Genomic DNA, 16,349 nt, shown 5'->3' with positions numbered 1-16,349 from the left:
AACACAAGCCCATGGAGGCAGGATGTATCTGCATCAGACTCACAGATCAGTTCTTCCCCTGGTCCCCTGCTGAAGCGGCCCAGGAATGAACCGAAGGAGGTGAAACATCAAGCTTGGACCTCACCATTTCTGAGATGCACGTCCTAGTCCGTGTGTTTGCTGTTTCAGACTCAGCCAAAGCAAAAAGGCTTCAGAAAAGATTAACAAAATGCTCCTGATTCTATTTCCATTTCATGTCTGAGCTCATTGGGGACATCTCATCTGTAACACAATTTTATTTGTTGAATTTAATGAGTCCCCTTGGTTATGACAGCAACATGTGTGTTGATCCTTTTCAGACAAGGGTGCGCTACTTTGTCCCTGGATAAGACAGTGGGAAGAGAGAACCTACACAAACATCCTCAAAGACTTAGACCACTTGTGCTGGCTGTTTACAAAACCAAAAGCTTCTGTTCTTACTGTAGTAATATTACAAAAATGTGCTCAAAATCGTTGGTTTAGGCCAGTGTATAGAATGATATATAGAGTAATACAGAATCCTCTTAAGTGGTTTAGCAGACTAATAAGTGAAATTTATGGGCTGAAATTAAACAGAGGAATTGTTCAGTTCCTAAATGGAGCACACAGCAACATATGGTTGTGTGAAAGTGCATTTGTGATGAGAATGAAGCAATTCAGAAGAGTTGCTGATTGGACGTGGGCCACTCTGTCTTCTTGCAAAGTATCTGATAATCTATTAAGCACCTCTTATATGATGACAGTGACAGAAAAGAGCCTGTGGTTAAAAGCTGGATAAAATATCAAAGAACTATTTAACTGCTGTGAATTCTGTCAAAGACTCAGAATTGTTCCTCTGATGCTTTATTCCTCAGTCTAGTTAATGCTGTAAGAACTCATCACAATGAGAGATCTCATCTGGACCCATCAATCTCAGTTCCAGGAAAGAACCTCTGCTCATGTGCATAAGGATAAGTACAGTAAGACGTTCACAGTGCATGCATGCTGTCGACTCTGCGCCCCTGTGGGGAGCACCTAAAGCACCAGCGCAGCTCAGGAGAAACACTCTGATGCGAGAGACACATCTGGGCTTGAATCTCAGTTCTGCCACTTATCCCCTGTGTGACCTTGAGTGGGTTAGCTAGCCTCTCTGTGTCTCAGTTTCCTCATTTGTAAAATGAAGGTGGAAATGATGCAACCTATGAGGATACATGAATGAGAATTTGTAAAGCACTTAGAACCATGCCTAGCAGATTGTGGCTCATATATATATGTCCATCCCGTGGGGAAATGCCGAAATACACTGTGACATAGTCATCCAGTGGTGCAATTTCATAATAAACAGAAGCCCAAGTGAATGAATTAGGTCCGCATATATCAAATAAGGCCTTGAAGATAGAACATTGAGTGAGAAGAGCAAGTTGTAGGACAGTAATTAAAATATGCTGTTTTGGTAGATTTGAAAAGCAAAACAGTATGACATATTTTGATGGGCACACACAGAGACAATTAAAGTGCAAAAATGTGAGCCAGGGCTTCCTTGGTGCTCCAGTGATTAAGAATCTGCCTTGCAATGCAAGGGACATGAGTCCGATCCCCTGTCTGGGCAGATCCCAGGTACCTGGGAGCAACTAAGCACATATACGTCAACTAGAGAAAGCCCAAGTACAGCAACAAAGAGCCAGCACAGCCAAAAACAAGCAAATAAATAAATCTTAAAAAAAAAAAAAAAAAAGCGTGAGCCAGAGGCTATTCCCCAGATACACTATTTTGGATAACTCTGAGAAGGGAACACAGAAGCTGCAACTCTGGGACTTCCTTGGAGGTCCAGTGGTGAAGACTCCATGCTTCCACTGCAGGGGGCAAGGGTTCGATCCCTCATCAGGGAACTAAGATCCCACATGCTGTGGGGAGCTGCCAACAAATGCAAACAAGCTTCAGTTCTGCATGCAACAAAGTGAGTATCCAGTGGGACAGAGGTTTTCAAACTTGTGTGGGTGAGTGGGCTGCTTTGGAGGTGGTCCTGAGTCTGCTATACGTAAAACTGTTTAACTCAGAATGGAACTTGAGCCCATGTGCTGGTATTCAAACCCAGACAAAACCCTCCTCGGGACTTGAACCCATTAGAACCACTCAGCTGGTGTCTGCACTTACTGAGGCTCAGGTTCTTTGCATCTCATCACAGAAAGAATTCAGTGAGAGACAAAGTGATAGGTGAAAAACGGATTTTATTCACAGAGAAACACGCTCCACTAACAGAGCGTAGGCCATGGCAGGGGGCAAGTGTGGGGGCCTCAAAATGTGGTGTGGGTAGCTTCCATGGGCTGGGTCATTTCATAGGCTAATGAGTGGGCAGATTATTCCAACTATTTGGGGGAAGGGGGTGGAGATTTCCAGGGGTTGGCCCACTGCCCACATTTTGGTCTTTGAAGGTTGACCTTGGATCTGTCATGGTGCCTCTGACTATGTCATTTAGCTTATAAATGTGTTACAATGAGCCAATACTGAGGATGAAGGTCTAGACAAGTTGACTTGTCTTCCATCTTGGACCCATTTGGTTCTAAGCAGTTTATGTTCTGCCCTTGGGCTATGTCTTTCTTTCAAAGGTTGTACCCAGCCCCCCTTGCCTCCTATTTCTTATGGATTTGCATGTCACCTAAGGTCCCCTCATCCAAGGTAAGGAGCAGTGGCTGCGCTTTGCTAGAGCAGCCCTGAAGAGATACCCCACGCCCAAGGTAAGAGAAACCCAAGTAAGATGGTAGGTGTTGCAAGAGGGGATCAGAGGGCAGACACACTGAAACCATACCCACAGAAAACTAGTCAATCTAATCACACTAGGACCACAGCCTTGTCTAACTCAATGAAACTAAGCCATGCCCTGTGGGGCCACCCAAGATGGCCGGTCATGGTGGAGAGTTCTGACAGAATGTGGTCCACTGGAGAAGGGAATGGCAAACCTCTTCAGTATTCTTGCCTCGAGAACCCCATGAACAGTATGAAAAGGCAAAATGATAGGATACTGAAAGAGGAACTCCCCAGGTCAGTAGGTGCCCAATATGCTACTGGAGATCAGTGGAGAAATAACTCCAGAAAGAATGAAGGGATGGAGCCAAAGCAAAAACAATACCCAGCTGTGGATGTGACTGGTGACAGAAGCAAGGTCTGATGCTGTAAAGACCAATATTGCATAGGAACCTGGAATTGTCAGGTCCATGAATCAAGGCAAATTGGAAGTGGTCAAACAAGAGATGGCAAGAGTGAACGTTGACATTCTAGGAATCAGCGAACTAAAATGGACTGGAATGGGTGAATTTAACTCAGATGACCATTATATCTACTACTGCAGGCAGGAATCCCTCCGAAGAAATGGAGTAACCATGATGGTCAACAAAAGAGTCTGAAATGCAGTACTTGGATGCAATCTCAAAAATGACAGAATGATCTCTGTTCGTTTCCAAGGCAAACCATTCAATATCACAGTAATCCAAGTCTATGGCCCAACCAGTAACACTGAAGAAGCTGAAGTTGAACGGTTTTATGAAGACCTCCAAGACCTTTTAGAACTAACACCCAAAAAAGATGTCCTTTTCATTATAGGGGACTAGAATGCAAAAGAGAGAAGTCAAGAAACACCTGGAGTAACAGGCAAATTTGGCTTTGGAATACAGAATGAAGCAGGGCAAAGACTAATAAAGTTTTGCCAAGAAAATGCACTGGTCATAGCAAACACCCTCTTCCAGCAACACAAGAGAAGACTCTACACATGGACATCACCAGATGGTCAACAATGAAATCAGATTGATTATATTCTCTGCAGCCAAAGATGGAGAAGCTCTATACAGTCAGCAAAAACAAGACCAGGAGCTGACTGTGGCTCAGATCATGAACTCCTTATTGCCAAATTCAGACTTAAATTGAAGAAAGTAGGGAAAACCACTAGACCATTCAGGTATGACCTAAATCAAATCCCTTATGATTATACAGTGGAAGTGAGAAATAGATTTAAGGGACTAGATCTGATAGATAGAGTGCCTGATGAACTGTGGAATGAGGTTCGTGACATTGTACAGGAGACAGGGATCAAGACCATCCCCATGGACAAGAAATGCAAAAAAGCAAAATGGCTGTCTGGGGAGGGCTTACAAATAGCTGTGAAAAGAAGAGAAGCGAAAAGCAAAGGAGAAAAGGAAAGATAGAAGAGATAAGAAAGCCTTCCTCAGTGATCAATGTAAAGAAGTAGAGTAAAAGAACAGAATGGGGAAGACTAGAGATCTCTTCAAGAAAACTAGAGATACCAAGGGAACATTTCATGCAAAGATGGGCTCGATAAAGGACAGAAATGGTATGGACCTAACAGGAGCAGAAGATATTAAGAAGAGGTGGCAAGAATACACACAAGAACTGTACAAAAAAGATCTTCACGACCCGGATAATCACGATGGGGTGATCACTCATCTAGAGCCAGACATCCTGGAATGTGAAGTCAAGTGGGCCTTAGGAAGCATCACTACGAACAAAGCTAGTGGAGGTGATGGAATTCCAGTGGAGCTGTTTCAAATCCTGAAAGATGATGCTGTGAAAGTGCTGCACTCAATATGCCAGCAAATTTGGAAAACTCAGCAGTGGCCACAGGACTGGAAAAGGTCAGTTTTCATTCCAATCCGAAAGAAAGGCAATGCCAAAGAATGTTCAAACTACCGCACAGTTGCACTCATCTCACATGCTAGTAAAGTAATGCTCAAAATTCTCCAAGCCAGGCTTCAGCAATACATGAACCGTGACCTTCCTGATGTTCAAGCTGGTTTTAGAAAAGGCAGAGGAACCAGAGATCAAATTGCCAACATCCACTGGATCATGGAAAAAGCAAGGGAATTCCAGAAAAACATCTACTTCTGCATTATTGACTATGCCAAAGCCTTTGACTGTGTGGATCACAAGAAACTGTGGAAAATTCTGAAAGAGATGGGAATACCAGAACACCTGACCTGCCTCTTGAGAAACCTATATGCAGGTCAGGAAGCAACAGTTAGAACTGGACATGGAACAACAGACTGGTTCCAAATAGGAAAAGGAGTACGTCAAGGCTGTATATTGTCACCCTGCTTATTTAACTTCTATGCAGAGTACATCATGAGAAACGCTGAACTGGAAGAAACACAAGCTAGAATCAAGATTGCTGGGATAAATATCAATCACCTCAGACATGCAGATGACACCACCCTTATGGCAGAAAGTGAAGGGGAACCCAAAAGCCTCTTGATGAAAGTGAAAGAGGAGAGTGAAAAAGTTGGCTTGAAGCTCAACATTCAGAAAACGAAGATCATGGCATCTGGTCCCATCACTTCATGGGAAATAGATGGGGAAACAGTGGAAACAGTGTCAGACTTTATTTTTCTGGGCTCCAAAATTACTGCAGATGGTGACTGCAGCTATGAAATTAAAAGACGCTTGCTCCTTGGAAGAAAAGTCATGACCAACCTAGATAGTATATTCAAAAGCAGAGATATTACTTTGCCGACTAAGGTCTGTCTAGTCAAGGCTATGGTTTTCTCAGTGGTCATGTATGGATGTAAGAGTTGGACGATGAAGAAGGCTGAGCACCGAAGAATTGATGCTTTTGAACTGTGGTGTTTTGAGAGTCCCTTGGACTGCAAGGAGATCCAACCAGTCCATTCTGAAGGAGATCAGCCCTGGGATATCTTTGGAAGGAATGATGCTAAAGCTGAAACTCCAGTACTTTGGCCACCTCATGCGAAGAGTTGACTCATTGGAAAAGAGTCTGATGCTGGGAGAGATTGGGGGCAGGAGGAGAAGGGGACGACAGAGGATGAGATGGCTGGATGGCATCACTGACTTGATGAACGTGAGTCTGAGTGAACTCCGAGAGTTGGTGATGGACAGGGAGGCCTGGCGTGCTGTGATTCATGGGGTCGCACAGAGTCAGACACGACTGAGCGACTGAACTGAGCTAAGGTCCCCACCCTCAAGACCTCTGCCTAAGTACCCTGAAACATGTTTATCTTTTCACCATTAGACCCCAGGGCTTGCCTCAGTGTCTCACTCTCAGCAGCGACTTAATCACTAGTTGAATTAAATTTTAAAACAGGACATTTGGGCTTTAAATTTTTATTTTTTTTTGCTGAAGTATAGTTGATTTACAATGTTGTATTAATTTCTGCTGTACAGCAAAGAGATTCAGTTATACATATATTCGTTTTAAAATAATCTTTTCCACTGTGGCTTATCACAGGGTATTGAGTATAGCTCCCTGCGCTATACAGTAGGCCCTTGTTTTTTATCCATTCTGTATATGTAAAACAAAACATTTTTGTAAAATGTTTGAGCCATTCAAATGTCAAGACATTTATAAACATGTAGTATAATGAAACAGAAAGGTAACTTACACTGAAAGAGCTGAGTTAGCTGTGTGAAGGGTTAATAACAAAGGAGGGAGTGTCGAGATGATGAAGGGTATCCTAGGTAGCACAGTGGCTTTCCAGGCATTACACAGACATGAAAGGCAGTGCTGAGAATTAAGCGCTGAGTTGATAGAGGTGCCATTGAGGCAATTCTGAACTGTAGACACTTCATCACTTCAAAGTTATATGATGGACATAAGGCGCACATTCAGATAGCTCATTCCCACCACAATCTTACATCCTTCTGGCTGGTCACTCACTCACAGCCATATTCTTCCCCCTTCTCCATCCCCTCAGAGGCCTCCAGCATACAGATCCCTCACTTCCTCCCACTCTGTTGCTAAGTCGTTTCAGTCGTGTCCAACTCTGTGTGACCCCACAGACGGCAGCCCACCAGGCTCCGCCTTCCCTGGGATTCTCCAGACGAGAACACTGGAGTGGGTTGCCGTTTCCCTGTCCAATGCATCAAAGTGAAAAGTGACAGTGACGTCTCTCAGTCTTGTCTAACTCTTAGTGACCCCATGGACTGAAGCCTACCAGGCTCCTCCATCCTCCCACTCACATAACCCTTTATTTTCCTCCTTTCTGTCCCTCATCAAGTTAGTGTCCATGATCCAACTCTAAGAGTTAGATCCTCAGAGAGGATCTTCAACCTACATCTTGCCAGCTCCCTAGATCCCCTTACCCTGTTTTGTTTGAGTCCTCCTGGTGGAACCCTAATCCTGGATAAACACATCTTAATTTTAAGATGCCCTTCACCCTCAGGTTGCTGACCTGTGGAAGAAACTCAAAAAGCACAATGTGACTCAGGAAATGCTTCTGACGCTGTGGTCAACACCATGCAGACAGTCTGGAAGCCACAGAGCGGAAAGCCTCGCACAGCACGTTTAGGAGCTTGCATCACATGGGTTAACAGATCAACCGAACACATTATTGACTGGGGGATTTTGCAGAAACTAATGCCTGTGGCCAGCGATTCGTTATGCAAGTGAACACTGATGCATCTCCAGTCAAGACGTGTTAATACATCTCTAGTCGGCAAGTTGTTAAAAGACTCAGGAAGCAGCGAGGGGAAAGGCAGGGGGGGGGGCGGTCAGCATGCTCAGAATGGGGTGCAGGCAGGGCAGGACTCTGGGTCCTGCAGGTTTGGCTGTCTTGTTTCTCCCCCTGCCACACCAGCCTCCTCACTGATGATGAGGATCAGAGGAGGGGTTAGACAGGAGGGCGTGGCAGATGAAAGGGGCCTGGAGCCAGTATCTCCCTGTCGGAGAGCCTCAGGGCAGCACCCCAGCCAGAGGGGCTCACCAACAGCCTGATCATCCTCCATGCCTTTCACCTGCATCTGGGCTGAGCCGCATGCGTGGGGCGGTGTAGATGACACCAGGTATGGCCAGGGCAGGAACGGCGTCGCCATCAACCTGGAGGCGGCAGGACTCATGTCTTATGAATATGTAAGGTCTGCTTTGGTGTTCCCAGCACTCTGTGTAGACTGACACTCTCCTTTGCGCCATCCTATTGATTTATGCTTAGCACACACACGTGCTTGTTTCTCCTATCTTTGACATGTCTTACAGATTGATTACTTAAAATGTGATGTAATTTCCACCTCTGCATCACAAGTTCATTGCTTGTTATCCACCCCAGTTGCTTTTCTTATTTTCTATACAGCAGAAGTGAATTTCCTTATGTAATACTTTTTTTTTTTTTTTTTTTTTAGAATTCTCACTTCTCTTTAATCACTGAGTTTTCAGCTTTTACAAATAATCTTAGAACAATTCAGGGAACTAAGGTTCAGGGTGGGGGACAGTTCTTACTGGTACATGAACTATGACATGCTCAATTTTCTGTAAATAATTCAGTTGGCTGAATTAACAAACATTGTCACAGACACACAGATTTTTTTTTTAAAGCCATAGATCACTGCATATATATTTACAAAAAGCCAGAACAAACATGCACTTCTCCTTACTAGGAGAACTGAAATAGATGTTTGAAACGTTAAGGCAGTGATGATTCTAAAACATAATGAAATACTAAGTTAAGGCTTTATGTTTGTTTTGAAACCCACATTCATAGGCAACTGTGACCCAAGCAAACTTTTATCTACCAGGTTGAGTTCATCTGCCCAGGACATGTTATTTATCCATTACCACCAATTCTTCTATGGGATAGGAATTAGTAGCAACACCAATGATTTTCTCTAATGAATTATTAGTTCCTTCCTTAGGTTGTATTTTGAGGGTTTAGTCTTCAGCAGCATAAAGCGTGTGCCACATAAGGAACAGAGCATTTTTTTGGGTAAACTTAGGAAAATGTACAGACTGCATTGATTTTTACTTGCCTGAAAGCTGGCCAACAATCAAGAACTCAGGATCTTCTAAATACAAAAAACCCTACAAGTGTACCTGACTGCTCAGCCATCTCAAAACATACTGTGTTCTTGAAGTGCTGGATCTTCACTTCATTTTCTTTGAAGACCGTTCAGTATTACCCTCTCTAAACAAACAAAGCAACATAATGCAGAATGCCGTATTTTAGACGGATCTATTCTAGAATTGCCATCCTCAAGGCACAAACACTATTCTTGCTAGACCAATGTGTTTCCTCATTCAAGGAAGAAAATGAGGTGGATGAAAAGAAGATTCACTTTACTATAGTTGTTGATTGCACTCTTGCCCTAGCAAGCTTATGAAAAGTATTGAAATGTAACAGGGGATATCCTTTTCTCCTTACATTACTATTTTTATTGTTTTTTAACATTTAGAGCGACAAAACTCGGACTCAGCGGGTGGGGTGCACCTTGAGGAGCAGCTCTGGAGCACCACCCTGGCCTTCGGTAGGGTGCAGGAGGGATGGCTTGTAGGACACACTCCAGGATGAGCTAACGTGTGATTCTACAGCCCAGCATTTCCATAGTCAGGATGACTTACTGTCACTTAGACTGAAAGGATCACTATTTACACTAAGTGCTTGCCGCTACTACTTTAAGCAATAATTGTACAGCAACATGTCTTGTGAGCAAAGTACTATACACTTATGTTCCTACCAGTAACAGTTCACGTACAGGGATGGCATTGGCTATATGCAAATTGTCTCAGAAGCTAAAGACAACGGTAGTTTTCCTTTGTGTCTTCAAATTAGGGAAGACTAAGATGTCAAAGCAAGCGAAGCTGTTGTTGTTTAAATCTGACGGTGCAGCATCAGACTTCTTTACACGTTATCAGGGAACAGGACTCTCTTAACAAGCACTGGCAAGAGTATTTTAGATGCAATTTTAAGTCAGTCATGCTTTGATGAAAATGTTTTGAAGATATGAAGTTTGTACCCTAAGTCCTGGTGAGCTTGGCTTCAGCTAAATGGCAAGATGGGTTTTAAAGGTGTAAAATACATTTTTTTTTTTTAAAAAAAAAAGGAAGACTACACTGAAAGGGCAAATGTTGGTAACACAAAAACAATCATGTTCAGATCAACATCTTACACTTTATAATACACTCACAAATTTTTACACAAACTTCATGTTTACAAGTACAAAAAGGCAAAGAACCTCAAAGAATCGAAGTAACTGTATCGTCAACTACATTCAGTAGAGTTAATACTGTTGTCCCTGTTCTTCACCTTCTAAATCCAGAAGGGAACTGTGAATCCATCCCCGATGTGGACTCCACTTTCAGAAGTTGGAGACTGGGTGTAGTTCTGCACACGTTTGGGTTTCAACAGAGCTGAACTGAGACTCCATCGTGTTCCAGGCCAGATCGGCCAGAAGAAAGTCAGCCATTGCTGTCTGAGTTTCATTGCTGGTGAAGAATAAGCTCCCCAAAGTTTCGAAGCCAGAGTTCATGGTCTGTGTTTCGGCACTGTTCAACTGAACTTTGCTTTCTAGGGCAGGCAGGTTTTTAGCAGTGGAGATTCCATCAGTCTGGGTCTCTGTGTCAGATGAATCAGTACTCATAGAAAAGCTGGAGTGTTTCAGGATACTTCCCAGGGGCAGACGAGGGCTACTGTCTAAAAAGAAGTTCAGGTCTGTCTGTGTCTGCGTGTCAAACATCTCAAGGCCTAAGAAGCTAGAATTTCCCCTACAACTGTAGGCCTGGGCAGAAGGGTCTGCAAGGAAGAAGTCAGTTTGGGTTTCTATGTCCAGCGACTCCAAGACTGGCTCAGTGGTCATGGTGCTAAGCTCACTCTCCTCGGTTTGTGTCTGTATATTTGAGGCTGAAAAGAACTCTTCAATATCAAAATCAATTGCAGGATTCTGGGTTGGGCCAGATGGGAGCTGGGTGTCAGGTCCAGCATTTGTGTCAGACAAAAGACTACGATTGTCCAGCGTCTGACCAGGTAGGTTACTTGACAAGATGTTTTCTAGATCACTTAGTAAATCCATGGTTTGGGTCTGATTATCCGTTGTGTTCTGTGACGAAAGCATACTGTTTGGTGCACTGAAGTTTATAATTGGTGTGGATTTCTCAATATCTTGAGTTAAAGTTTTAGCGTGGTTCTGAGGTAACAAGTCATGAGTTACAGTCTCTGCTACTAAGCTGCTGCTTCTAATATTGTCTGTAGACACACCATATGATGAATGGACACTTTCAAAAATATTTCCACACATTACAGCTTGGTCCATCTGTACCCGGTCATCTGCTGGACTTTGCATTCCGCTGGTCTGAGTTTCTCTGGAGATCCCACCTGGCTGGAAACTGGCATCTGTAAATGCATCAGTCTGAGCAGCGATGGATGAGGTTACCTTAGAACTGGGCAAAAAAGTCTGAGTTTGAACACTAATGGGAAGGGAAACCTGGGAACCAAATGTCAAATCAGTTTGCAAACAGGATGACACAGAGGAGTCAGGGCTGGCCCACTGTGCAGACCGCATGAACTGTGGTGTGGTGCAGGACAGGTCTGTCTGCACATTGATGGAAGAAATGCTGTTCTTCTGACATGTGTTCCCCAGTTCTTGTAACAGGCTAAATGGACTTGTACCCAAGTTCACTTGAATACCTGTGCTAATCGGCTCAACAGCAACAGGATTTACAACTTTTGAAAGAGGGAGGCTCTCCTTGAGAGAGCAGGTCTCCGAGTCCAGGCCGAGGATCAGGGTTCCAATGGACAAGGGCAGTAAGTGCACGGCACCGAGGGGCAGAGCCCTGATGGTCCACACCCAACACCACAGGCTGGGCCGAGGAGTCGGCTGTAGGCACAAAGACAGGCACGGGAGAAAACTGCATGACAGAGAGTTTAACCAAAGCCACTTTGGGCTTTGGTAAAAGCAACTTCTGAGAGTACCTTGGAGCTGCTGGAAGAGTCTGTTGTTTGGCATTAGAGCTGCAAGAGTCTTCAAAGGAAGCCAGCAGCTTTATTTCTGAAGTCTCTAGCTCTGGAGCGTCTGGTCGGGGAACTGGCTGCTTGCTCAGTGATTCAACGGTCTTCCTGGACAGCTTCCAGCTGCGCAGGCAGCTTTCCATTTTCCTTTTCTTACTAGGTGGGTCCCTGTGCTCTGCAGGGATCTCATGGCCAGTTCGGTAGACGTGGGACTGCAACGCGGTCCGCCTGGCTTAGGGACAGCCACACGTGCACGGGAAGGTCTTGCCGCAATCCCCTGCGTGTCCTTTCAAGTCCCACTCGGTGCCATACGAATTGCTGCACTTACTACATTTATGCTTCTTTTCAGCATGCACTTTCATAAAGTGCTGTTTTACGAGAGAAAATTGAGAAAATGGTCTGTCGGGGCCTCTAGGGCATCCTTCAATTGGACAACAGTAGAATTTCGCTACAGTTTTCAAATCTTTTCTTACTGTTGGATTTACTCTGCCATCCTGCAGGCGGTGGCTCTTGACCAGGTGTATGTTGAGCGCGGGGCTGTTGGGCAGGATCTTGCCGCAGCCGCGCACGGTGCACAGGATGTTGGTCCGCACGGCCCGGGACAGCTCGCTCACCGGCGGCTGGATGAGCTCCCGGGCCGGCGGCGCCGAACCCGCGGGCTGCTGCCTCGCCGGCGGCGGTCGCGGCCGGCTGCCTCTCAGCCGCCCGGGGGGCACCCACGGGCCGAGGCGGCGGCGGCTCCCCTCGCGGCCGCCGGGACGGCCGGGGGCGCCCGAGGCGAGAGCCGCGGGTCCCGCCGCCGCCGCCGCCTCAGAAGCCGCCATGGCTCTCGCGCCGCGGCCGGACCTGTAATACTTTTTAAGTTCAATGGTTTTTTACAGTCTTCTGAACAATTAGCATGTATTTATTTTGGCTGTGTTGGGTCTTCACTGCTGCGCGTGGGCCTTCTCTGGTTGCGGCAAGCAGGGGCTCCTCTCCAGGGGTGGTGCGTGGCTGCTCGTCGCGCTGACTTCTCTGTTGCAGTGTATGGGCTTCGTTGCCCCTCAGCACATGGGACCTTCCTGGACCAGGGACCGAACCGGTGTCCCTTGCATTGTCAGGTGGATTCTTACCCACTGGACCACCAGGGCGGTTCTGTAATACTTTAAGCATCTCTACTGCTGGGGTAGAGCATCTCCTCCCACTGCCAGCCTTCCGCATGCCCTTTGCACGGCCACACCCCCTTCCTGGAGGCTCACAGGCAACGCGTCCTTCCTCTGTGGTGACCCTGATTGTCCTTTCCTCCATGAAGGCAGGGGTCACGTATGTCTTAAACTTTGCTGGATCCAGGCACATAGTATTTGTTAAATGACCGAAAAGGAGTTAAACCTCGCCAGGCATATACACAGGCAGAATCACAACTGAGTTCCTGTTCTACTTGAATTTCTGTCTTATCGCTTTTGCATTTCTGGTGTGCATGAGCTTCCTTGCAAACTCCACAGAACTTTCCACCTTTTCCTCTGATGACCTAGAACTTGGACTGAACTCTCATGCTAATTCCAGGAATCACACCTCCTCCGCAAGGCCTTCCTTAACTTTTCCAAGGTTGCTGTATTCCGACAGCACCTGGGTTTCCTTTCACCTCTGGCGCTAATCACAGTATTTTGTGACTGCTCTTTGTTTGCTTGGATTTATTATTTATTTGGCTGCACCAGGTCTTAGTTGATGCATGTGGGGTCTTTTCATTGTGGCATGCAGACTCTTAGTTGCTGCATGTGGGATCTAGTTCCCTGACCAGGGATCGAACCTGGGCCCCCTGCATTGGGAGCATGGAGTCTTAGCCACTGGACCACCAGGGAAGTCCCTGTGATTGTTTATTAGTCCATCTCTCCATTAGTCTTTGCCTTGCTAGTCTTTCAGCTCAGTGCCTTTTATGAAGCAGATGGCTGGGTCAGTGTTTGTGGAGGAAGGAGCAGAGGCAGGCCTAGGCATCAAGCCTTCCTTCTCTTGGGCTTCACTATGATCCTATTTCCCTTCAGTGGTCCAACCTCTCCTGAGCAGAAGGCACCCCAGCCTGGCCTTGTCCCTCCAAACCAGTGGCAGCTCAAGAGAAGCCCAAGTGGAAGAAGGGAACAGTGGCCCTCCCCCTCCTCCCGCCCAACACTCCTTCCCCCGGAGCATCCTGGCATGTGTCCTCCAGAAGCACCCATCTTCCCTTGAATGGTATCAGAGCTCCTCCTGGAGTGTAAAGTGAGCGGTCGGGGGAGTCCTTTCTGTCCTCTTTGATACCAGATCAAAGAGAAGAGAATCCAGGAGCGTCCATTAATTCAGGGAGCAGATAGTCACCATCGACCTCTTTGTAATGCCATTTGATAAATGGTTGTTATAGCGGAGAAGTGATTTTCGTCATTGTCATTTGTCTATTTTTAGACCAAGGAGTTCCTCTGACATTGCAGGGGCCTCTGCCCTGTGTGAATCTCACTGTCCCACTGTTTATAGCTTTGTAAATGAGGAGTGGCCGGCGCCTTCAGACCACGCCCTCTTTGGACCACTCCCCCACCCCATCCCTTCGCTCGTAGGGAACAAGGGCATTGTATTAGCCTGACCTTGACTGACCCAGGAGGTATAGGGGCTGCTTTTGCTTCTCTGCGTTCCTTGTTTTTCCCAGTTCTCTGCATCCATGCCCTTTGCGTGTGGCTTCACAGCTCCCCCTGCTGGAGGTGGCGTGTATTTCAACACACACTGGGCGTGGCCTGTGGGAGGCAGTGACCCAACACGTCTGCACTTCAACCTTAAGAAACCTCACCTGTGCTTCTGACTGTGCCATAAAAAAGGACTGGTGGTGGCTGTCCCTTCAGCATGAACCCCAGAACCAGGCAAGCAAGGTAGAGCCACCCCATCCAATTCACAGTCTACAGCTGTCACCCCTCCTGACTTGCAGATACATGAACAAGAGTGAACACTGAGCTATGGTGTGGTTTCTTCGGCAGCAGTCGCTGACTGACACAGCTCGCTACCCTCTGTGTTTCTCCAGCCTCCTAGAAGAAAGGAAACCAACATTTCTAGGCACCTGAAGTGTTTTCACATACAGTATTCTGTTTATTTTTTCAGACGTCCTATGAGGTAGGCATTCTTTGTCGCGTCCTACAGACAAGGCAACTGAGGCTCAGAGAATGAAGTAGCTCATCTGAAGTCATGCTTTTAGAAAGTGACAGATTTAGGATTCCAAACCAGGTCTTCTGACCTCACGAGAAACCCCACTTGGACTGCCAAATCCTCTATAGAGATCAGATGAGGTCGCCAGAGCATCTGATTGCCGTCTCCATGGAAGGTAATTATAGGCTTTGTACCCCAACACTAGGCATCAGGGGAAAGAGATCTTCACCTCATTGTGTATAAATCAGAAGGGAAAACTGTTTAACAGAGTGTAAGATGGGATCAGGCACTACTGTCACAGACGAAATTCACCCTAATAGTTGTGCCAATGCGGATAATGAACCCCCATGCATAATTAGCTATTTGGAATTACCCTTTTATCTTTTGAGATCAAAATATCATCCTGTCCTCTGACTCAGAATGCCTCTGATACGCTTGCTGAATTAATGTAATGTCTGTCATTTTGGAAACCCAGTACCATCCTCCCTCCTAGCGTTTGAAATTCATTTCTTGCAAAATTATCACGCTGCAATTCGCCATAGGCTTCTCTGCACAGATTTTGGTCAAGAAGCTTTGAAGTAATTTTAATGGTATGCCTTAGGCGGGTGGAAAAACAATGTTGATTTTTAACCTAAACAGAACACAAAGGTATGGGAGGAAAACTTTTTTCTTTGATCTCCTAAAAGCAACATTTCTCACATATCTCCCGGTAGCAAACGAACAAGGAGGAACAAGATGAAAAAAATCAGGGCAGAGAAGGGTACAAATGAATGTCTTCTTTTGTGCATAAAACCTAAGTCACTCAAAGGGTATTAAATTATTTTGTAATTTGAGAAACATGGACAATAGCCCCCCTTATCCACAGGGGATTATGTTCCAAGACCCCCAGTTTTGGCACCCTGAAGCCACAGCTAGTACCAAACCCTATATACAGTTTATTTTTTCCTATACACTTTATTTTTTCCTATACATACATACTTATGATAAAGTTTGATTTGTAAATTAGGCACAGTAAGATATTAACAATATAAAATAGAATGATTATAACAATACACTGTCATAAAAGTTATAGAAATGTGGTCTCTCAAAATATCTTTTTTAAAAAATATTTTTATTTTTTTAACTGTGCTGGGTCTTAGTTACAGCGCTCAAGATCTTCAATCTTCATTGCAGCATTTGAACTCTTAGGCGCATTGTGAGGGATGTAGTTCCCTGACCAGGGATCAAACCCAGATCCCCTGCATTGGGAGCACGAAGTCTTAATCATTGGATCACTGGAGAACTCCCCTCAAAGTATCTTACTGTAGTATTCTCACCATTCTTCTGCTTGTGATGATGTGAAATGGTAAGACACCTGCGTGATGAGATGAAGTGAGACAGTAGAATTTCCTAGAATAGGGGCATTTGGGGGAGTCTTGGAGAGACAGCAGACACTTCTTATTCATTGTCAAAGTCATTAGTGACGCTGGCTTTGCCAGTTCCAGA

At 45.4% G+C, this 16,349-nt stretch overlaps 1 protein-coding gene and 1 non-coding gene across 2 annotated transcripts; both read right to left on the bottom strand.

Annotated features, from left to right (window-relative positions):
* Nucleotides 1–9,876: 9,876 nt before the first annotated feature.
* On the bottom strand, nt 9,877–12,576 carry LOC101117215 (ATM interactor-like). Its single transcript, XM_042240810.2, is given in 2 exon segments — nt 9,877–11,544; nt 11,546–12,576. Coding segments are annotated over 2 exon segments (2,469 nt in total). The 5' UTR covers nt 12,554–12,576; the 3' UTR covers nt 9,877–10,083.
* A 918-nt stretch (nt 12,577–13,494) lies between these two features.
* Nucleotides 13,495–13,567, bottom strand: TRNAW-CCA (transfer RNA tryptophan (anticodon CCA)). Its single transcript has one exon. It is a non-coding gene; the product is annotated as a tRNA-Trp (tRNA).
* Nucleotides 13,568–16,349: the final 2,782 nt, after the last annotated feature.

This window comes from Ovis aries, chromosome 25 (genome assembly GCF_016772045.2).
Source record: "Ovis aries strain OAR_USU_Benz2616 breed Rambouillet chromosome 25, ARS-UI_Ramb_v3.0, whole genome shotgun sequence".
In the NCBI taxonomy this organism is placed as follows: Eukaryota; Metazoa; Chordata; class Mammalia; order Artiodactyla; family Bovidae; genus Ovis; species Ovis aries.
Note: the sequence above shows the minus strand (reverse complement) of the source record. Positions and strands in the feature narration are given on the sequence as shown.